This window comes from Pinus tabuliformis, chromosome Q (genome assembly GCF_031772625.1).
Source record: "Pinus tabuliformis cultivar Carrire ecotype Pingquan chromosome Q, CPIR1, whole genome shotgun sequence".
Classification (NCBI taxonomy): Eukaryota; Viridiplantae; Streptophyta; class Pinopsida; order Pinales; family Pinaceae; genus Pinus; species Pinus tabuliformis.
The window spans coordinates 891417962-891442921 of NC_142296.1; the positions used below are offsets into that span (position 1 = coordinate 891417962).

Consider the following 24960-nt stretch of genomic DNA (forward strand, 5'->3'; position numbering starts at 1 on the left):
AATGACATGTTCATAATGGAAATAAATGCAAACAACATAAGCTTAAAACTAAAGACCGCTAGGCTAGTCCTTAATCCAGATCCCTTGACAAAGCCCCAGAATGCAATATTTCACTGCTCGCAAGCAAGCGTTCATGCATTCAATAGTAGGTTAGATATGAATAAACACAGGATTCTAGTTTTGGTGATTAGCTTCATGAAAAAAAATGTTGAAAGTAAAGACAAGGCATTGAAAGTAACGTTATGGAATTTATCACTAGGCTAGAGGACAACAAGTGTTATGAAGATTCCAGGCTACAAATTCATGTAACTTTGCATAAATGACTCATTATCATGATACTCCTTCAATGACCCTTTCCTATAGTGGATATTTGATGCAAATCAAAGCAACATAGAGCCATTAAATTCGAGCTAAGTTGATTAAAATAAAATAAAGAGACAAAGCATAAGTAAAGACAATGTAAAAATATGAAAGAAACATTCTAATGGATCTGAGATACACTAATAAAGAAAAAAGGTAGAGCATCACCCAACATTGATGGATCCTTCTCGACCTGAGTGAGGCTGGCATGAACACTCATATTGGATCATAATGACGTACAAAGAATGAAGAACAAACAACTTCAATTAATGATAAAATCAACATTATTACAAAAACAGGAAGCACTTAGCTCGGTGTCATGATCCACCTTCTATCAGTGACCTGTCCATTATATTACATGAGTGAATGATCAATACCTTTAGATCTATATTGGGTGGATCAAAACCAAATCCCCAATCTCTGATTTTTATCAACTATGAGATAGGTTTAAGATAACAAATGATGATTACAAGGAAAAATTGGGTGATTTTGATCCCAAAATACATATGAGATATGAAATAAAGATTCTTAAACTTTGAAAATAAGTTATATTTGTTCCCCATGCTGTTAGAATGGTTGATTTTAACATTTTCCTCAAATTTGGGCATGATTTGGAAATATAGTAAAATTGTGCATTTTTTACAAATTAGGCTCAAACAACCCCATGTATCTTCCGAACCATGATTAATATCGTGGAACAATTCAATATTTATCCAATTTTCTATAATAGGAGAAAAAACATGTCTCAAAATATTCAAATCCACCTCCACCACCTCGAAAATTGTGCCCAAAGTTGGCCTTCCATAAACTTTGACCTGTAACAATATTTTGGTGATGGCAGCTCACATGTGTGACCTAAGCGCGATATGAACATCCTAGAGTAGGTTTGGAACCTTTGGCTACAAAAACCATGTGCCAAAATTTCTTCTAGAAGGCTGCAAATGTGCCAACCGCAATTAGGTACCAAAATTGCATTATTGGACTAAAAACTAGACTAGGCAGTTCATTGTTAGTAAAAGCACTTAAAATTAAATTAATCTAATACAAAATAGGAATTAATGTACATGAGAAACCTTTTACCTCATTATGTGTGTCAAAAGGTTTAGGTTCAAGAGAGTGGAAAATGCACAATAGAAAGTTAATATGTGGTTGCATGTCTAGGGTTTGAAGGGTAAAAGGGTTAAATGAATGGTTGAAAATTATGACAAAAATGGAGCCCTACAATCTCCCCCACACTAAGACATTCACATGTCCTCATGAAAAATAAACTTGTATCCAAAAACCCTACAAAATTTGCCAACTTGATCAAACTGTTCCCTATTATGGTTCCTTTTAATCTCCTTAATCTGAAAAAAATATATGTGTTATCTCATCGTCAAAATATTCATAAAGAACACTCTCTTATGTTCCTGAAACAACTTTGGTTTTATTCAACATGATTTCAAAACTGTCATGGCATTGTACTTGAGCTCAAGCATATTTTCAAAAATACTGGAACAACAAATAAACAACAAGCATTCCGACAATAGTTACACTTCTCAAAAGGATTGAAATGACCTCCTCATTGCTAAATGAAATGACCCTTAAGAAAGTTCTTCTAATATCCCACTAGTTTATGAAGCCTTAATTGCAGTCAGAGCACAAACCATACTCAAGGAGTCATCCCATACTCTGGCACCAATAACTAATATTCAAATGAGATCTTATTGGCAATGTTCGTATATTGGCTTTGGCTTCTTATTTGTCGACAAAACAAACTACCCATTGCTTGTCTTCCCCTTTTCAAACTGATTGTTGTTAGATACATTCATAGAAATCATTACTAAAATTAATACTTCTTTAAAAACATGAGTTAAAGAAAGAATAAGGAGTAAAAGGAAAAATGTATCGAGGTCAGAAGCACAGAAGGATTCCTTAATCACAACGGCAAGTTAATAATATATATGGCTTGCAAAGGTCACCACAATTGCATGGCTGACACTTCTATCAAACATATTTTTGTATTTGTTGTATAAATGCACTTTTATATTCATTAAACACCTATGCAACATATTAAAGAACATACTAATAGGATGGCGACCACAAATTGTATTTCTACAGTTCAACAGGTGGTCTTTCAAGGGATTGGAATCTCTTAATGCTATAATGTCCATGTCGTTCTTCTCCAAGGCCTCAATAAATTAATAAATGACACCTTCCTTCTTATCGTGTGTTGTATTTGTTACAACTCCCCTACAATTTTTTCCCATGCATTGATTTTGGAACCTTCCTTCGAACATAAGAACTATTGTTTTAGCTTGCGTCAAGTTTTCTTCTTGTTTTAGTAGGTGCCACAATGACTCATTCTTTCATGTTAAGCTTGGGATGTCTTAACTTAGCTTCCTTTGTAACAACTATTGGGCACCTTTTGGTCACAGTCAATCCTTGTCGATATAGTTACTCAACCTTCTGAAGATGGACAAAGAAACTTTGTGAAAACAAGCTAAGTCTTGCCTTCATGACATTGATTACATGTCTTTCCTTGAGAAATTGTTCTATCCTCTATCACAGTGAATTGTTCAACTAATTTTCAAAGTGAATCGTTCAATCCCTTAAGGCATGTAGTTGCTCTGAAAGAAAATTTCATAACCCTATGTGGTAGGAAACTCTGCAGTCCATTGAGGCAGAGAAATGCACAACTCCTTGTCTCAGTCAACTGTGCAATCTTTTCATCCAGTGAACCATGTAGTCCCGAAGTTAACTGATTATGCATTCCTATAAAATAGGAATTGTAAATTTCCATGCAGGAGTGTGGCACAATTTTCTAATTTGATCTCCTAACATGTGTCATTTAACTAAGAATTTCCCCTAGATTTTAGGCATGCATGTTTGAAGTCCTAACACTAACATTAGGAGTGCTCATATATATAAAAATGGCATCATAGAGCTCATTCTCACACTTTTCATTGGATCACTAGTCATTCTCGTGAGCACAAGGAGATTTGGATTCCATTTGCATTGTTTTTCTGGGTAAGTTTCTCAATTGTCACTTTTTGTCACTTTTACTTTTTCTTTTTGTCACTTTTGCTTTTGCAAGTGTCCTTTTGCCCCACTTTTCTTGTAACAAATTGTGTTTCTACTATTATTAACTTCTACAAGTGTCTTTTCGTTCTTTTGAGCTTCTTTTCAAGTGTCGCGTCACATTCCTTTTCTTTTCGCGTACTAGTAATTATAGTTGTTGGGTGTATTTATGCATGCATGTCCTTTCCCTTTCAGTATTTCATTTGCTTGATGTTAGTGACTTGTTTGGTTGATTCTCGGGTCACTTTGCCTCACTTGCAATCTCATATTTTTTAATCCTTCTTCTCAGTAGTTGTCTTATCCTTGTGAATTTTTTGATTAGTTGATCTATTTTGCAGAACTAACTTGTATCACTGATCTAATTTAGAATATTAGATTGTTGTGCTAAGATCCTCCTCAGATTAGAAACAAAATGCTTTCATTGTGCTTAAGGATTCATGAATTTTTCAAGTGAAAAATGAGTTTTTATGTTAATTTTATGAGCAATTTTAACATAAATAAGAGATTGAGCAACAACATAAACATGTACAGAACATCACCAAAAACACATCACAATAGGAACACGATGAAGGAGTTCACCCCTCCTGGGCTACGTCTCCTTGGTCCAGCTTCTAATGGCTTGGGCCTCTCTATTATGTTAAAAAGTGTAAACATATGTGTTTACAATGCTCAAATGCTTCTTAAAACTGCTCCAATGAATCCAACATGTCCAAAAAAGACTACCTAGCCTCTTTTTTCATCCAATTTGGTCAAAAAATGAAGAAGTTATGACCTCTCCTAGTGTCTCCACTATTTGCTCCACAATTTGCACCAAATATGGCATCATCCTACAAATTCACCCCATTTTCCACTAATGGAGCAACAAATTCCCCAGATTTCAGGAGGATTTGTAGGAATGTTAATTTAGTCATCGAGGCCTTAGAACCAAAAATTGGGTCATATGGGGACCATGTGCCCAGGGGTTAGCCCCAATGCTGGCCCCCTCCCTCTCGCAGTTAATGTAACTGTTTGCAGGCAGTTAGGAGGAGCAGTCACATACATGATTGCCGGGCGGTTGCAATGGCAATAACGGTGACCTTCACATAACTGTTTGTGGGTAGGCGGATAGTGTTCACAGGGGGGGGGTGGTGGGGCAGTTAACTCCACCCGCCCACCAACCTGACGGTTAGTAAACTTTAAATCGCACCTAAATCCATAGTCTATTAAGTAACAACCTATAGGCAGAGTGGTAAAGCATTATCGTGTGTTGTGGGAGGTCATGGGGTTGAGCCTAGCCTCCGACCTGTCTTGCCAACAAAATTTGAATTGGTCATTAGGAGGACATGTGGCGCCCTCCACTTAGCCATGTGTCACCTCCTTATTGGCCCAAACCGAACACTTGGACCAATAGGACTTTGTGAGCTCATCAGAATATTTTGAGAATATTTCAAGAATATTCATTTTTCCACCTAGGCTATAAGGATTCCCAGTCAGCCACCTGTAAAATTTTTACCCGTTTGACAAAGTGAACAGATTGCGTTTCTAGGAGCATATGGTGTTCGTTTCACGCGAAATGATTTGTGCTGGATTTAGGATGACGAGCATTATGCTATCATTTAGGTTCCACACCATTCTAACAACTTTGACTTTTGAGCATAATTTTGACCACCTAATCCCTCCTCCTCACTAGAAGCCTTTTTGATCCCAAAATAACACTTTCAGTTGTCCAACTGGCGAGGGTACAATTCCCTCACCTTTCCAATCTCTATACATTTGGCTTTTGAAGGATTTAGATTTATACCCTTAAGCCCCACTCGAAGATAATCGACACTTCCCCTTTTTGATGTTCTTGTTCTTCTGTCAAGTATAGTGTCTTGCTGAAGCTCATCAAGGAATTTTGGAGAAAAGTCTTCAATAGATGGAATTTGAATATCCCCTCCTTGATCTTCAATCAAAGGAGGCTCATACAACCTTAAATTCTGAACATTAACAACAACATAAATTTTCATATATGAAGGCAAATCCAACCTAAAGGCATTGTTACCAATATTTTCCAAAATTCTGAATGGACCATATCTAATTGTTTAACTTTTTACCTTCTCCTTGGAGCCTCTCTTTGCTAATGTGAAGCCAAACTTCATCACCGACTTGGAACTTATGATCTTCACGATGCTTGACGTGCCTTGCTTTGTACTTGCCTTAGCTCTTTTCAAGTTGTTCTTGAACCTTTTGGTGTACCAATTGGATTTGTTCAATGAGATTTCTTGCTTTTTCTATGTAGCTATGACCATCAATAGCAACATCTTTTCCAAAAATAAAATCCAAAGGAGATTTCGGCAAGTATCCCAAACATGCCTAAAATGGTGATGTTTGAGTTGAAGAGTGCTTGGCTTGATTGTAAGCATGTTAAGTACAGTGCAAATGTTCATCCCACAACTTAGGATGCTTTCTATAATACCCACGAAGAAGATGTATCATTGTTTTTTTCACCACCTTTGTTTGACCATCTGTTTGTGGACGAAAAGTTGTACTCTTTTTCAGTTTGGTGTCCATCAATCCCCACAAACTTGACCAAAAATTCCCAACAAAGCAAGAATCTCTATCACTAACAATGGATGTGGGAAATCCAAAATGCACCCGTACATTTTAAAAGAATAACTGATAAGTTTGTTCAACTGTAATTTGCTTTTTACATGGCATCAAAATGCACATTTTGTTGAACCTATCCACAACTACATACAAATAATCATGACCTCTTTTTTACAATGGAAGACCTCCTACAAAATCCATAGAAACACTCTCCCATGATCATGAAGGAACCAAAAGTGGCATTTACAATCCTAACTTCCTATTTCTAGGCTTACATATTGCACATAATGAACATCTTTTAATAAAACGAGACACGCTTTCAAGCATACAAGGCCAATAACAATACCTCTGTAGATGTGCCACTTTCTTACTTACACCAAAATGACCAACATTAAGAGAAGTATGTGCCTCTCTTATGATGTTAACTCTTTCTCCCTGTGGAATGCAAAGCTTTCCGAGATGGTACAACAAGTTATCATGCAAATGATAATCCAATTCCTCTACTTGGTTACCTTGACTCAAGCTTGCATAAACATCTTGAAAGTCATTATCTAATTCATATTTCTCAATATAACTTTCATGTAAAACAGAATTATGCTTGAGTAAAGTAGTTGCACTAATAATAGGCCTAGAAAGCATATCATCAACTTTATTGTAGATACCTTTCTTATACCTGATTACCAAGTGGAATTGTTGAAGAAAACCCATCCATCGAAAGTGCCTTGATTGTTGCAACTTTGATTGAGATTGCATGTATTTCAATGGTTGATGATCACTGTGAATGATTGTTTCCTTACGCATCAAGTAGTGTTTCCACGCTTTCACACTTTGCACCAGTGCATACAATTCCTTGTCATATGTAGGATAGTTAATCACTACAACATTAAAGGTTTCCGAATGAAAACAGATAGGCTTACCATGTTGCATGAGGATTGTACCCATGGCGTAGTCACTAGCATCATTCTGAATCTCAAATGATTGTCTCAAGTATGGAAGTATAAGTACTGGAGCTCAACTGATCTTTTCCTTCAATGCATCAAAGGACTTTTGTTGTTTGCCTCCCCACTAAAAAACCTTTTTCACACTTGTCAGTGCATGCAAAGGAACTGCTAGAAGAGAAACATTAGCAATGAATTTCCTCCAATATTGGGATGCTCGCAAAAAACGTCTTATCTCAGTAACTATCTTAGGCCTTGGCCAATTCAAAATGACATCAACCTTGGAGGGATGTATTTTCAACTCACCTCCTCCAACAATATGACCCAAACTCACACTTTGACATATTAAGATACAACTATTCTTTTTTCAAGACATCAAGTAATTTTATTACATGCATGACATGTTCATCACGAGATTTACTGAAAATTAATATGTCATCTAAGTAGACTATAACAAACTCATCAATAAATGTCCTCAACACATCATTCATCACATGCATGAATGTGGCAGGAGCATAAAATAAACCAAAAGGCATAACTATCCATTCAAAAAAATGTTGTTGTTGTTGTTGTTGTTTTTTTTTTTTTTTTTTTAAATTTTGTCTTCCAAATGTCTCCTTTAGCTATTCTAATTTGATGGTAGACACTCCTTAAGTCAAACTTAGTAAAATTCTTTGCATCTTTCAATTGATCAAGTAAATCATCTATTCTAGGCAGTGGGTAGTGGTTCTTTACCATAATTTTGTTCAATGCGCGAAAGTCCACACACATGTGCCATGTTCCATCTTTCTTTGGCACCTAGAAACAAAGAAGGTTTTGTGCATTTGAGATGTGGTGTTTAGAGAAGTGAAAGATGTTATTAAACATGAATACCTACCAAAGGAAAATGAACCAAAGAATATAGAGCTTGAACTAAAGGAGGAATAATTAGACTCTACAAAAGAATTAGAATCAAAAGTGGAAGAATCACACATTCTGGTTTTGAGGAGATTAGCTTGAGAGAGATGGCTACCAGATAGGTATAGTCCATCTGCTTTCTGTTTAATTTTTTCTTTATCTATTACTGATGATGATCCCATAACTGTCAAGGAGGCACTGGATTCAAAGGATGGAAAACTTTGGAAAAAGGCCATGGTTGAAGAAATAGCAACCTTAAACAAAAATGAGGCTTGGTATCTGATGGATTTGTCAGTTGTAAGGAAACCCATTGGTTGCAAATGGGTGTTTAAGAAGAAGATGAATGCAGAATGCAATGTGGAGAAATACAAAGCTTGGTTGGTAGAAAAATGTTATTCTTAGGTGCTAAGAATTGATTTTGGTGATATTTTTTCTCCTCTTGCCAAGTTGGCTTCTATTATATTACTTTTATCTATAGGTACTGTTTTTATTTTGAGGTAGAACGTATGGATGTGAAGACAACATTTTTTCACGTGGATATAGAAGAAAACATCTACATGAAGCAACCAGAAGGATTTATAGTGAAGGATAAGAAAGAACTAGTATGCAGGTTAAAAAAATTCTCCATACGAGTTAAATCATTCACTAAGGACATGGTATCAAAATTTGATACGTGTATACGAGGACTTGGCTTCACAAGGAGCAAAGAGGATCACTGTGTGTATTTTAAATTGATTGGTGACTGTGTTATTTATTTGGTCTTGTATGTATATTATATGTTGTTGATTAGAAATGGTAGAGAAATGATCTAATATGTGAAGACCCGATTGTCCTCTAAATTCGACATGAAGGATCTTAGTGCCGCAAACTATATTTTGGGCATGGAAATTAAATGAGATTGAGTAAAGAAGAAGATTTGGCTAAACCAGAGGAGGTATGTTGAGACAATATTACAAAGCTTTAATATGTAGGATAGTAAAATAGAGGTGAAAAGTTATCTGCTAAACAGTGTCTCGGGACACAAGAAGAGGAAGAGGACATGTCCCATGTTCCATATGCATGTGTAGTTTGTATATTAATGTATGCAATGGTCTGTACCAAACTAGACATTGCACATGCAGTGGAGTATTGAGCAGGTTTATGTCAAAACCAGGGAAGGAGCATTGGACAAAAGTGAAGCGAGTTTTTAAGTATCTACATGGCACTAGTGATTATGGTTTGTGTTGCCAAGGAATACCAATATTGGATAGACTGTTGGACATATGTGGCTTTATTGATGTAGATTGGGTTGGAGATCTGGATCAGAGAAGATCTATAGGTGGGTATGTGTTTAATTTAGTTGGAGGAGCAGTTAGTTGGATGAGAAAGAGACACTTTGTAGTGGCACTTTCAACTACATAGGTTGACTACATGGCAGCAACTCACGCAAGAAAGGAATCAGTTTGGTTACAAAGATTGTGTTCAGGCATGGGGTTGGTACAATGATCTATAAGGATAGACTGTCGCAGCTAAAGTGCAATTTACCTAGCAAAGTACCCTAGTTATCATTCAAAGACAAAGCATATTGATGTTTAGTATCACTTCGTGAGGGATATGGTTGAAGACTAAAAGGTGTTGCTGGTAAAGGTGGACACTTCGAAGAATATTGCAGATGCATTGACAAAGTTAGTGAGCACTGAGAATTTTTCTTAGTGTATAGAAACAATGGGCATTGCAGTCCTAGACCAATGATTGTGCACTCTTGCATCCCCTTGTGTAGAATTAAAACAAGTGGGAGAATATTTGGTATGTGTTATTTTTTTTCCATGACTAGCATCAAGCGTTGTTATGTTGCACTAGGCAAAATGTGGGGGTGGTAGCCCCCTTTTCCGAGGGTTTTGCTGGGAGGTGGTATCCCCCCTCATTGGGAGTTTGCAGGGGGTGGTATCTCCCCTACTCATGGTCTGGGGTAGCGACCCAAGCTTTTTTATTTTTTTTAGGAAAACCCAATAATGGTTGGGCGAACCCAAGGATGGTGGCCAGACCCACCCATGGTTTTGCACATGGTTTTTGTGCATGGTTTTGGGTATGTTGGTTTTTCCCATGGTATTTTGTAGATCTGATCAAGGGAACTATGGTTATGTTCTAATATAGGGTTAATGGATTGGGGTTTATGAATGAATCAACATGTATATAATGTATTGTAACATGAAAGGAATATAATGAAAAATCAATCTAGTTTTATCAGTGTTGGGTTCCAAGAGAAAAATCTCTTTGTATATTTTTTGTTCTCGTTATTATATATTTTATATTTTTATGAATTTCTTTGCAAGTAATTTTTGTACAAGGTTAGAACCTACAATTATTTTCATTAGGAGGCCTATTTTATACCTCGAAAATTCCCCTAATGTTCCTACACTCTAGAGCCATAGAGGCCTCTTCCACCACTCCTCCCATGATGGAAGGACACATCGCTATATGTTTTAACAGTATATGAAGACAAGACCAAGCTAGGTAAGGAGCACTTAGAAATATGTAGGGATATTGCCTTAGAGAAAAAGGAATAAGGGATAAGGAAAAATGGAACTAGGTAGATAATAAGATCTAATTTTAGCTAAGACTAAGGGAGTAATGACAAATTGTCCTAACCTTTGCAGAACAAGGGAGAGCTTATGGATCAATTGGGGAGGAAAAATTAGGAAAGTGTGAATGGTAGTTGAGATGAAGGTCAGGCAAGAAAATAAAAATGTTGGAGGTGAGAGGGTGGGGAGTTGAAATTTATGGGAGTGAAATTAGGAAGAGGTGGCCTTCAAACTAGACAAAAGTTGTGACAAAAATATAAATGAAATAGAGTGAACTAGTATAAATGAACAAATCCGTGAATATTAACATAACAATCCATGAGGAGCCTTTCACTATTTAACTATAACACTCCACTCTTATGAAGTTATCACCCATCCCGCTTTGGTTCAAGATTGAGGATCATAATGACTCGATGGTGCATGGTTATTACTAATGGTGGACTAATACGATGCAACGATGGTGCTATCCACAACCTTCGAGATTTTCCTAGGACCTTAGGGTTACAACCTCTCCCACACTTATTCATTATAGCACACTTTGCATAATATTTGTCACCTTTCACCAACCATGCACACCTTGCAGAATAACATCACCATCTATCCTACCCGAATATGTAGAGGATGGGTGGGGTTCCCTAGGTTGGTGATGATCTCTATGCTCATCTGGGCTATCGTATCTATGATGACCACCCCACTTGGGGAAAATTCCAAGGTGATTTAGGTTTTTTTTCAACACTTAATTTCATTACAAAGTTCATTGGAATTTGTTCTTCTCTATGTAATGTTGAAAACAATGTGCATTGATGCTTTGAATGTTAATAATACTAGTGCTTTTGACTTGTTATTGCTTTGATGCCCTAACATGACAACAAAGTGGCAATGTGTTGATATATGGTTTTGACATTGATTCTACACCATATACTATACATGATTATTTAGAACATTTGGCATAACAATGATTTTGAAACATATGGTATGGTGCATCATTTATAAAGAACAATCGGTGCTTCATGAATACATATGGAAGAATTGGTGCATCATGCATACTAAATTATAACATTATTGGTTTCACTAATTCATTATGGTGCACTAAACATAGCTTTTGTCACCCTTCACCAGCATCGCACACCTTGTGGAATAACATAACCATATATCCTACTCGAATCATATAGAGGAAGGGTGGGGTTCCTTAGTTTGGTGATGATCTCCATGCTCACTTGAGATATCATATCTATGATGGCCACCCAACTTTGGGAAAATTCCAAGGTGATTTAGGTTTCTTTCAACGCCCAATTTCATTATAGAGTTCATGGAAATTTGTTCTTCTCTATGTAATGTTCAATTTGTTTTTTGATCTCTCAATATTAGTAACATAGTTTTGATCACAACAAACATAAATTAAATAGTTAGTTTAAAACAATGTGCATCAATTCTTTAAATATTTATAGAAATAGTGCTTTTGAATTTTTATTGCATTGATGCTCTAACATGGAAGCAAAGTGACAATGTGTTGATATATGGTTGTGACACTAATTCTACACCGTATACTATACATTGATCATTTAGAAAATGTGGCATAACAATGATTTTGAAAAATATGGTATGGTGCATCATTTATAAATACGTATGGGTACTTCATGAATACATATGACAACATTGGTGCATCATGCATACTAAATAACATTATCACTTTCACTTATTCATTATGACTCACTACATATAACTTTTGTCACCCTTCACCAACCATGCACAACTTGGTAGAATAACATCACCATTTGTCCTACCCAAATCATGTAGAGGATGGGTGGGGTTCCCAAAGTTAGTGATGATCTCCATGCTCACTTAGGTTGTTGTATCTATGATGGACACTCCATTTGGGGAAAATTCCAAGGTGATTTAGGTTTTTTTCAACACTCAATTTCATTATAAAATTCATGGGAATTTGTTCTTCTCTATGTAGTTTTCAATTTATTTTTTTGGTCTCTCAACAATAGTAAGATAGGTTTGGTAACAACAAAAAAAGAAAATAGTTAGTTTAAAACAATGTGCATCAATTCTTTGAATATTTATAGCCCTAGTGTTTTTGACTTTTTATTGCATTGATGCTCTAACATGGTAGCAAGTGACAATGTATTGATTTTTTTTCCCGTACAAAAAGTCGTAATTTCTATTAATCAAAAGAAATTACATTCTGTAGATGCTGAGCATATGCATACTGAGGCTGTTTGCCTCTCAAAAAACTTCCAACATAGACTGTTCATTGTTCCAGACAACTAAAAAACAGATAAACTAGACAGTAGTCACTCCTCTCACCAAACTGTTTGTCCACGCAGGGAGTTTGGAGAGGTATACATCCAAAAAATAAACCAGCAGAGAAGATTTACATAAGATTTCCATTGTTCCGGTCATCACTGTGCAGCTGTAGCTTGCTGCCCAAAATAAACAAAAAATAGCTGTGTTTTACCACCATAGTCCATACTAGTCTTATAAACAGAATTATATATAAAAACATGTAACGTAAAAAACAGTAAATTGTGCATGTTGGGACCCCTTTCAGATGTGAGCATCCCTTTGAGCCTGATAGTCATCAAAGGGTCTGCGATAGTGCTGAAAGTAGGTGCCATCCAGATCTTCTTGTATTAACCAGTCCTCTTCTTGCCTCTGCGCTGCTTTCTTGGATAGGTAGTCCGCCCGAGTGTTGCGCTCCCTGTATATATGGCGACAGTCAAATTTTTCAAAAGCATCTGTTAGTCTGAGTGCCTCATCCAAGATGTGTCTCAAAGAGAAAGCAGTGCAAGATGATTTTCTGGTGAGCCAATTGCATACAATCATTGAATCTCCAAACAGTTGTAATTTTGTACAGCCCTTCTCAAGTGCAAAAGATATAAGGTGTTTTGCAGTGGTGAGCTCAGCAAAATTATTAGTGCCTCTTCCCAGGGGAATTTGGAGCGAGAAAGAGTGATTTTCTCGCAGAAAAAGGAGGCCTCCCCCCCCACAGCCATCCACTTGAGCTGAGCCATCAAAATATGCCCAGGGGAAAGATTTGTCTATGAGTTCTGGGGTAATGGACCGAGGGGGAGCTGATGGAGGATCATCAGGTATGAGAGCAAGGTCTGCAATAATGTGGGCAATGGTGACAGGCCAGTGGGGAATCTTTTGGTCGAAAATTGCTCGGTTCCTTGCAATCCAGATAGACCAACACATGAGGAGAGGAATGTTCTTGTCTTTTCCAGAGTGCTGTTCCAGCCAGTTTTTCCATGCCTCAATGGTAGATTGGCCATGCCACTGGTGGAGGGAAGGGGAACGTGAAGAGAGAAGTGACCATAGTTCTAGTATTGCCGGACAGGTAAGGAAAAGGTGTTCCGTATCTTCCTCATTACTTCTGCAAAGATGGCACCAGAAGGGTCCATGGAAGGATCTTTTTTTCAAGTTTGCCCCAGTAGGAATCTTGTTGGAGAGAATAGCCCACATGAGAAGCCGCGTTCTGGGGGCTGCTTTTAGATGCCAAATTGTTTTCCACCATTGTTGAGAGTTGTCTGGCTGGTGATTTTGCATAAGCTGCATGTAGCCCTCCTTTGGGGAGTATATACCAGTTTTAGCAAGGGCCCAGACTATCTCATCTTCTCCCTCCGATATTCTGATGTGAGCTTGTGAGAGAGCCTCAGTGAATGATTCCCATTCTTGTCTCCATTGTTCCGGAATGTGGAGATCTTGTGAGGTCCTCCAGGCTTGATGGAGAAAACTGGAATTTCCTTTGTCTGCAATGTGAGCAATAAGTGTGGCGCCTTGATCCCTTAGGTGTGTTAGGAGCTGCTCTGATAGTCTTTGCATGTTTCCACAACCAATCCAGGGGTCGACGCCGATGCGGACAGAGTTCCCCTGTTTAATTCTCCATGTCAGTCCCTCCCGAATTAGGGGAAGAGAATTTAGGACTGCTTTCCAAATGATGGAGTGACTACCACTTCCCCTATGTTCCCTCCGAATCCAGCTGAAGATGCTTTCCGGAGCAATATATTTTTCCATAACTACTTTCTGCCAGAGACTATTTGATGTGAGGAGTTGCCATCCCAATTTTGCAGCTAGAGCATTTGCAAATAAATATAATCTCTTAATTCCCCATCCTCCCCATTTTTTTGGTCTAGCTATGGTGTCCCATTTAACCCAGGCAAAGAGATTCCCTTGTTTTGATCCCTTCCATAAGAATCTGCAGCAAATTTTTTGTAGCCTAGATAAGATCCCTCTTGGTATCCACGCCAGGGACATCCAGTACACCGGCGTTGCTTCCAGCACAGCTTTAATTAGAGTGAGTCTGCATGCCCTTGTGAGGTATCTGTTATACCAGACATCGATCCTTTTCTCCACCTTAGTGATTAACCAAATCCAATCTGCAATTCTGTAACCTCCATGTTTTACCCTGAAACCCAGATACTTCAGCCCTTCCTCCATAGGGTGAATCTGAAAGGGAAAGCGATTTTTTGTGTAGATGACTTCTTGTGGGGAGAAACTAATCGCTGTAAGGGTAGATTTTTGTACATTTATTACCATTCCAGTTGCTTTCTGAAAGAGATCAAAAACCTGATGTAAGGCCGATGAATCAGCCATACTTCCATTTAAGAAGATCAGAACATCATCCACAAACAGTAGATGTGTAAGGAAGCAGTTGTCCGTGATTTTGATTCCTCTTATTCGTCCTCTTCTGTGTTCAGCTGCAATCAATCTACTTAGCCCTTCCATGATGAGTAAAAATAGGAGTGGTGATAGGGGGCAGCCTTGCCGGAGACCTCTTTTGGCAGTGAAGAAAGGGGTGGGGGATCCATTAAGGAGGACACTGAAAGGTACATTAGAGATGCAGCTCATGATTCTTTTGATGAAGAGGAAAGGGAAACCCAGGTGAGTGAGGAGCATTCTGATGTATAGCAGATTTACCCTATCAAATGCTTTTGAGAGGTCCACCTTGAGGATCATTCCTTTCAGATTTTTGCATTTCATAGAGTGAAGAAGTTCTTGAGTAGTACCAATAGCTTCATGGATCTGGCGCTTATGGAGGAAAGCAAATTGTTCAGAGGATATGTTGGCCGATAGGATGGGCTTGATCCTGTTTGCTAGGATTTTGACCAAAATCTTATAGAGACAGTTGCAGAGCGAGATAGGCCTGAAATCATTAAAAGATACTGGCTATCAGATTTGGGGATGAGTGCAATGAAGGTAGCTTTGATGCTAGAGGGGATAGATCCATTGAGGCAGCAGTGGTTAATGGCTTTGAGAATGTCATTTCCTAATAGCTCAAAAAAAGCTGAAAAGAACTCAATGGTCCAGCCATCTGGACCCGGGCTCTTGTCCTTTTGGAAGCATTTGATAGTGGCTTCCAGTTCCTCCAAGGAGATATCTTTGGTTAACTCCTCCGCGTCATCCTCATCCACAAATCTTGGGAAAAGTTCTGCAACCCTCATTATTTCTAAGAGATTTGCTTGACCTGGAGCTTTGTATATATTCTTGAAGTGCGAAGAGGCAAGATAAGCAAGTTCCCCTGGGCTACTGACCTGATGTCCTTGTTCATCTTGCAGCTCCCAAATAGTGTTGATCGCCTTTCGCCCATTTGCAAAACGGTGGAAAAATTTAGAGTTCTCATCCCCCTCCTTGAGCCATATGGCTCTGCTTCTTAGTCTCCAGGAATCCTCCCTGTCTCTGAGAATCTGGGTCCTCCTTTTGATTAGGTCTTCATACAAGGATTTCTGATCAGGGGATATATAAGTTCCATCTGAATTTGCTTCAAGAGCCTCAATTTCTTGTTCCGCCAGAGATATAGTCTGATCATCCTGTTTTCTCTTTGATTTCGCCCATTCTCTTGATTTTCCTTTGATTTCTGAGAGGTTTCTAACCAAACCTTTGGCTGGGTCCATATTCTCTGAGATCGGATGTGTTTTCCAGAAATCCGTTATCAATTTTATGTAAGAAGGATCCCGGAGCCAAGTTGCATTGAATTTGAAAGGGGCGTTTTGGGCCCGTTGTCTTGCTTCTAATTCCAAGAAAATGGGCCTATGGTCCGAGATCCCTCCACTTCCCACCCATTGACGAGATCTAGGATATTGGGAGCAGAGCCCTTCCTTCATGATGAAACGATCCAGCCTTCTCGCTAGGCTTTGGTCCCCAGCTCTATTGTTCTTCCAAGTGTATTGGAGTTTTGCAGAAGGGAGATCAATCCAATGATGATCTTCAAGCAGTTGCCCAAAGAAATCAGAGAGGGGGTCAATTTGAGCCAGATGTCCCCAAGATTCGGAGAAACCTATTGAGAAATTTAAATCTCCTCCCAATATAATATTCTCAGCTTGGAGGAGTGGGGAACCAAGGAGCTTTTGCCAGAATAGCTCTCTGTTTAGGCAGGGGCCATAAACATTTATAATTTTGAGATTTTCCTCCAAATATCTCGAGTATATATCTGTCCCCAGAAAACCCCCTCCTCCCCAGATGTTTTTTAGCAAAATAGAGTTGTTCTTGAAGCCCATAGCAATGCCTCATGAACGGCCAGATACATCAATGGTTGTGAAGGTCCACCCAGGCAGCCATAAGCCCAGAATGGAGGATGCAGAGTCCTCCATCCTCTAAACCCTTTGGAATCGACCTGTAACGTAGCCTGCGTTTCTATATTTGTTTGCCTGCAGAAGTGCGTGTGAAACCCCTGCGTTTCTATATTTGTTTGCCTGCATAAGTGCGTGTGAAACCCCTGCGTTTCTATATTTGTTTGCCTGCAGAAGTGCGTGTGAAACCCCTGCGTTTCTATATTTGTTTGCCTGCAGAAGTGCGTGTGAAACCCCTGCAGGCAAACAAATATAGAAACGCAGGGTTTCACACGCACTTCTGCAGGCAAACAAATATAGAAACGCAGGCTACGTTACCCTTTGGAATCGACCTGTAACGTAGCCTGCGTTTCTATATTTGTTTGCCTGCAGAAGTGCGTGTGAAACCCCTGCGTTTCTATATTTGTTTGCCTGCAGAAGTGCGTGTGAAACCCCTGCGTTTCTATATTTGTTTGCCTACAGAAGTGCGTGTGAAACCCCTGCGTTTCTATATTTGTTTGCCTGCAGAAGTGCGTGTGAAACCCCTGCGTTTCTATATTTGTTTGCCTGCAGAAGTGCGTGCGTTCCATAACACAAGCCAAACATAATTGGTGAATGACTTGTGAACAAGGTTCAACATCTTGCATCGTAGGCAGCACGCAATATAAGAAGACCAAGTCTCATCGGATTGACTCAAAGTCTTTAGTTGGAATAAAGATGGCCAGCCATTCAATCAATCATACCTTACATTCAAACTACACGGCGTTGGCCACTTCGGGGCTGTAATGTGTGGGGGCCTTCAGAAGCTGAGTGGAGTGGTCTGTGTAATGGGATCAAAATGCAGACAAAAAGGAGAACAGAGAAGCTGAGTGGAGTGGTCTGTGTAATGGGATCGAAATGCAGAAAAAAAGGCGAACAGAGAAGCTGAGTGGAGTGGTCTGTGTAATGGGATCGAAATGCAGACAAAAAGGAGAACAGAGAAGCTGAGTGGAGTGGTCTGTGTAATGGGATCAAAATGCAGACAAAAAGGAGAACAGAGAAGCTGAGTGGAGTGGTCTGTGTAATTTGAGGGTCCCGGGGTAGTTCCATATTTGTTTGCCTGCGTGTTTCAAAAATATGAGGTGCAGGTGCTTTTCTTAGACTTACTGCATCGGACGGATGGAAGGGTAACTCACATAGAGTAGAGAGAGCATCAGTGTACGGGCTTCATACAGCATAGCATTCACCAGCGTTCCATAACACCGCTTACTGAATGAATCCGGTACCACGTATTACCCTATTGGTATGGCTGAGCTTTGCCGATACTTGGAATCAATTAGAACACACTGTAAGGATCCCCACTAGTTGCATAGCCGTAAATAATCGCTGACCAAGTTGATCCTGAAGCAACTGATCGAGTTCACCCAGTCAGAGCAACTTTGACTCTTCGGCGCAAAATGAGTTTTCATCCTCTAAACCCTTTGGAATCGACCTGTAACGTAGCCTGCGTTTCTATATTTGTTTGCCTGCAGAAGTGCGTGTGAAACCCCTGCGTTTCTATATTTGTTTGCCTACAGAAGTGCGTGTGAAACCCCTGCGTTTCTATATTTGTTTGCCTGCAGAAGTGCGTGTGAAACCCCTGCGTTTCTATATTTGTTTTCCTGCAGAAGTGCGTGCGTTCCATAACACAAGCCAAACATAATTGGTGAATGACTTGTGAACAAGGTTCAACATCTTGCATCGTAGGCAGCACGCAATATAAGAAGACCAAGTCTCATCGGATTGACTCAAAGTCTTTAGTTGGAATAAAGATGGCCAGCCATTCAATCAATCATACCTTACATTCAAACTACACGGCGTTGGCCACTTCGGGACTGTAATGTGTGGGGGCCTTCAGAAGCTGAGTGGAGTGGTCTGTGTAATGGGATCGAAATAAAGACAAAAAGGAGAACAGAGAAGCTGAGTGGAGTAGTCTGTGTAATGGGATCGAAATGCAGACAAAAAGGCGAACAGAGAAGTTGAGTGGAGTGGTCTGTGTAATGGGATCGAAATGCAGACAAAAAGGAGAACAGAGAAGCTGAGTGGAGTGGTCTGTGTAATCGGATCGAAATGGAGACAAAAAGGAGAACAGAGAAGCTGAGTGGAGTGTTCTGTGTAATTTGAGGGTCCCCGGGTAGTTCTATATTTGTTTGCCTGTGTGTTTCAAAAATATGAGGTGCAGGTGCTTTTCTTAGACTTACTGCATCGGACGGATGGAAGGGTAAATCACATAGAGTAGAGAGAGATCAGTGTACGGCGGGCTTCATACAGCATAGCATTCACCAGCGTTCCATAACACCGCTTACTGAATGAATCGGGTACCACGTATTACCCTATTGGTATCGCTGAGCTTTGCCGATACTTGGAATCAATTAGAATACAATGCAAGGATCCCCACTAGTTGCATAGCCGTAAATAATCGCTGACCAAGTTGATCCTAAAGCAACTGATCGAGTTCACCCAGTCAGAGCAACTTTGACTCTTCGGCGCAAAATGAGTTTTCATCCTCTAAACCCTTTGGAATCGACCTGTAACGTAGCCTGCGTTTCTATATTTGTTTGCCTGCAGAAGTGCATGTGAAACCCCTGCATTTCTATATTTGTTTGCCTGCAGAAGTGCGTGTGAAACCCCTGCATTTCTATATTTGTTTGCCTGCAAAAGTGCGTGTGAAACCCCTGCATTTCTATATTTGTTTGCCTGCAGAAGTGCGTGTGAAACCCCTACGTTTCTATATTGTTTGCCTGCAGAAGTGCATGCGTTCCATAACACAAGCCAAACATAATTGGTGAATGACTTGTGAACAAGGTTCAACATCTTGCATCGTAGGCAGCACGCAATATAAGAAGACCAAGTCTCATCGGATTGATTCAAAGTCTTTAGTTGGAATAAAGATGGCCAGCCATTCAATCAATCATACCTTACATTCAAACTACACGGCGTTGCCCACTTCGGGGCTGTAATGTGTGGGGGCCTTCAGAAGCTGAGTGGAGTGGTCTGTGTAATGGGATCGAAATGCAGACAAAAAGGAGAACAGAGAAGCTGAGTGGAGTGGTCTGTGTAATGGGATCGAAATGCAGACAAAAAGGAGAACAGAGAAGCTGAGTGGAGTGGTCTGCGTAATGGGATCGAAATGCAGACAAAAAGGAGAACAGAGAAGCTGAGTGGAGTGGTCTGTGTAATGGGATCGAAATGCAGACAAAAAGGAGAACAGAGAAGCTGAGTGGAGTGGTCTGTGTAATTTGAGGGTCCCGGGGTAGTTCTATATGTGTTTGCCTGCGTGTTTCAAAAATATGAGGTGCAGGTGCTTTTCTTAGACTTACTGCATCGGACGGATGGAAGGGTAACTCACATAGAGTAGAGAGAGCATCAGTGTACGGGCTTCATACAGCATAGCATTCACCAGCGTTCCATAACACCGCTTACTGAATGAATCGGGTACCACGTATTACCCTATTGGTATGGCTGAGCTTTGCCGATACTTGGAATCAATTAGAACACACTGCAAGGATCCCCACTAGTTGCATAGCCGTAAATAATCGCTGACCAAGTTGATCCTGAAGCAACTGATCGAGTTCACCCAGTCAGAGCAACTTTGACTCTTCGGCGCAAAATGAGTTTTCATCCTCTAAACCCTTTGGAATCGACCTGTAACGTAGCCTGCGTTTCTATATTTGTTTGCCTGCAGAAGTGCGTGTGAAACCCCTGCGTTTCTATATTTGTTTGCCTGCAGAAGTGCGTGTGAAACCCCTGCGTTTCTATATTTGTTTGCCTGCAGAAGTGCGTGTGAAATCCCTGCGTTTCTATATTTGTTCGCCTGCAGAAGTGCGTGTGAAACCCCTGCGTTTCTATATTTTTTTGCCTGCAGAAGTACGTGCGTTCCATAACACAAGCCAAACATAATTGGTGAATGACTTGTGAACAAGGTTCAACATCTTGCATCGTAGGCAGCACGCAATATAAGAAGACCAAGTCTCATCGGATTGATTCAAAGTCTTTAGTTGGAATAAAGATGGCCAGCCATTCAATCAATCATACCTTACATTCAAACTACACGGCGTTGGCCACTTTGGGGCTGTAATGTGTGGGGGCCTTCAGAAGCTGAGTGGAGTGGTCTGTGTAATGGGATCGAAATGCAGACAAAAAGGAGAACAGAGAAGCTGAGTGGAGTGGTCTGTGTAATGGGATCGAAATGCAGACAAAAAGGAGAACAAAGAAGCTGAGTGGAGTGGTCTGTGTAATGGGATCGAAATGCAGACAAAAAGGAGAACAGAGAAGCTGAGTGGAGTGGTCTGTGTAATGGGATCGAAATTCAGACAAAAAGGAGAACAGAGAAGCTGAGTGGAGTGGTCTGTGTAATTTGAGGGTCCCGGGTAGTTCTATATTTGTTTGCCTGCGTGTTTCAAAAATATGAGGTGCAGGTGCTTTTCTTAGACTTACTGCATCGGACGGATGGAAGGGTAACTCACATAGATTAGAGAGAGCATCAGTGTGCGGGCTTCATACAGCATAGCATTCACCAGCGTTCCATAACACCGCTTACTGAATGAATCGGGTACCACGTATTACCCTATTGGTATGGCTGAGCTTTGCCGATACTTGGAATCAATTAGAACACACTGCAAGGATCCCCACTAGTTGGATAGCCGTAAATAATCGCTGACCAAGTTGATCTCGAAGCAACTGATCGAGTTCACCCAGTCAGAGCAACTTTGACTCTTCAGCGCAAAATGAGTTTTCATCCTCTAAACCCTTTGGAATCGACCTGTAACGTAGCCTGCGTTTCTATATTTCTTTGCTTGCAGAAGTGCGTGTGAAACCCCTGCGTTTCTATATTTGTTTGCCTACAGAAGTGCGTGTGAAACCCCTGCGTTTCTATATTTGTTTGCCTGCAAAAGTGCGTGTGAAACCCCTGCGTTTCTATATTTGTTTGCTTGCAGAAGTGCGTGTGAAACCCCTGCGTTTCTATATTTGTTTGCCTGCAGAAGTGCGTGCGTTCCATAACACAAGCCAAACATAATTGGTGAATGACTTGTGAACAAGGTTCAACATCTTGCATCGTAGGCAGCACGCAATATAAGAAGACCAAGTCTCATCGGATTGATTCAAAGTCTTTAGTTGGAATAAAGATGGCCAGCCATTCAATCAATCATACCTTACATTCAAACTACACGGCGTTGGCCACTTCGGGGCTGTAATGTGTGGGGGCCTTTAGAAGCTGAGTGGAGTGGTCTATGTAATGGGATCGAAATGCAGACAAAAAGGAGAACAAAGAAGCTGAGTGGAGTGGTCTGTGTAATGGGATCGAAATGCAGACAAAAAGGAGAACAGAGAAGCTGAGCGGAGTGGTCTATGTAATGGGATCAAAATGCAGACAAAAAGGAGAACAGAGAAGCTGAGTGGAGTGGTCTGTGTAATGGGATCGAAATGCAGACAAAAAGGAGAACAGAGAAGCTGAGTGGAGTGGTCTGTGTAATTTGAGGGTCCCGGGGTAGTTCTATATTTGTTTGCCTGCGTGTTTCAAAAATATGAGGTGCAGGTGCTTTTCTTAGACTTACTGCATCGGACGGATGGAAGGGTAACTCACATAGAGTAGAGAGAGCATCAGTGTACGGGCTTCATACAGCATAGCATTCACCAGCGTTTCATAACACCGCTTACTGAATGAATTGGGTACCACGTATTACCCTATTGGTATGGCTGAGCTTTGCCGATACTTGGAATCAATTAGAACACACTGCAAGGATCCCCACTAGTTGCATAGCCGTAAATAATCGCTGACCAAGTTGATCCTGAAGCAACTGATCGAGTTCACCCAGTCAGAGCAACTTTGACTCTTCGGCGCAAAATGAGTTTTCATCCTCTAAACCCTTTGGAATCGACCTGTAACGTAGCCTGCGTTTCTATATTTGTTTGCCTGCAGAAGTGCGTGTGAAACCCCTGCGTTTCTATATTTGTTTGCCTGCAGAAGTGCATGTGAAACCCCTGCGTTTCTATATTTGTTTGCCTGCAGAAGTGCGTGTGAAACCCCTGCGTTTCTATATTTGTTTGCCTGCAGAAGTGCGTGTGAAACCCCTGCGTTTCTATATTTGTTTTCCTGCAGAAGTGCGTGCATTCCATAACACAAGCCAAACATAATTGGTGAATGACTTGTGAAGAAGGTTCAACATCTTGCATCGTAGGCAGCACGCAATATAAGAAGACCAAGTATCATCGGATTGATTCAAAGTCTTTAGATGGAATAAAGATGGCCAGCCATTCAATCAATCATACCTTACATTCAAACTACACGGCGTTGGCCACTTCAGGGCTGTAATGTGTGGGGGCCTTCTGAAGCTGAGTGTAGTGGTCTGTGTAATGGGATCGAAATGCAGACAAAAAGGAGAACAGAGAAGCTGAGTGGAGCGGTCTGTGTAATGGGATCGAAATACAGACAAAAAGGAGAACAGAGAAGCTGAGTGGAGTGGTCTGTGTAATGGGATCGAAATGCAGACAAAAAGGAGAACAGAGAAGCTGAGTGGAGTGGTCTGTGTAATGGGATCGAAATGCAGACAAAAAGGAGAACAGAGAAGCTGAGTGGTGTGGTCTGTGTAATTTGAGGGTCCCGGGGTAGTTCTATATTTGTTTGCCTGCGTGTTTCAAAAATATGAGGTGCAGGTGCTTTTCTTAGACTTACTGCATCGGACGGATGGAAGGGTAACTCACATAGAGTAGAGAGAGCATCAGTGTACGGGCTTCATGCAGCATAGCATTCACCAGCGTTCCATAACACCGCTTACTGAATGAATCGGGTACCACGTATTACCCTATTGGTATGGCTAAGCTTTGCCGATACTTGGAATCAATTAGAACACACTGCAAGGATCCCCACTAGTTGCATAGCCGTAAATAATCGCTGACCAAGTTGATACTGAAGCAACTGATCGAGTTCACCCAGTCAGAGCAACTTTGACTCTTCGGCGTAAAATGAGTTTTCATCCTCTAAACCCTTTGGAATCGACCTGTAACGTAGCCTGCGTTTCTATATTTGTTTGCCTGCAGAAGTGCGTGTGAAACCCCTGCGTTTCTATATTTGTTTGCCTGCAGAAGTGCGTGTGAAACCCCTGCGTTTCTATATTTGTTTGCCTGCAGAAGTGCATGCGTTCAATAACACAAGCCAAACATAATTGGTGAATGACTTGTGAACAAGGTTCAACATCTTGCATCGTAGGCAGCACACAATATAAGAAGACCAAGTCTCATCGGATTGATTCAAAGTCTTTAGTTGGAATAAAGATGGCCAGCCATTCAATCAATCATACCTTACATTCAAACTACACGGCGTTGCCCACTTCGGGGCTGTAATGTGTGGGGGCCTTCAGAAGCTGAGTGGAGTGGTCTGTGTAATGGGATCAAAATGCAGACAAAAAGTAGAACAGAGAAGCTGAGTGGAGTGGTCTGTGTAATGGGATCGAAATGCAGACAAAAAGGAGAACAGAGAAGCTGAGTGGAGTGGTCTGTGTAATGGGATCGAAATGCAGACAAAAAGGGGAACAGAGAAGCTGAGTGGAGTGGTCTGTGTAATGGGATCGAAATGCAGACAAAAAGAAGAACAGAGAAGCTGAGTGGAGTGGTCTGTGTAATTTGAGGGTCCGGGGTAGTTCTATATTTGTTTGCCTGCGTGTTTCAAAAATATGAGGTGCAGGTGCTTTTCTTAGACTTACTGCATCAAACGGATGGAAGGGTAACTCACATAGAGTAGAGAGAGCATCAGTGTACGGGCTTCATACAGCATAGCATTTACCAGCATTCCATAACACCGCTTACTGAATGAATCGGGTACCACGTATTACCCTATTGGTATGGCTGAGCTTTTTCGATACTTGGAATCAATTAGAACACACTGCAAGGATTCCCACTAGTTGCATAGCCGTAAATAATCACTGACCAAGTTGATCCTGAAGCAACTGATCGAGTTCACCCAGTCAGAGCAACTTTGACTCTTCAGCGCAAAATGAGTTTTCATCC

At 40.3% G+C, this 24960-nt stretch overlaps 1 protein-coding gene across 3 annotated transcripts in view; it reads right to left on the reverse strand.

Annotated features, from left to right (window-relative positions):
* Window positions 1–1160: 1160 nt before the first annotated feature.
* Window positions 1161–24960, reverse strand: part of LOC149222333 (uncharacterized) — a 113556-nt gene continuing 89756 nt past the window's right edge. Inside the window, exon 6 of one of the 3 annotated variants that reach the window (XM_089385378.1) lies at window positions 1161–1295. In XM_089385378.1, coding sequence (XP_089241504.1) covers window positions 1260–1295 — 36 coding nt within the window. In that variant the 3' untranslated portion in view covers window positions 1161–1259. Of the gene's footprint in view, window positions 1296–12562; window positions 12814–12834; window positions 13092–24960 lie in introns of those variants that run through there. The other 2 variants (XM_089385379.1, XM_089385376.1) reach the window with 2 other exon arrangements.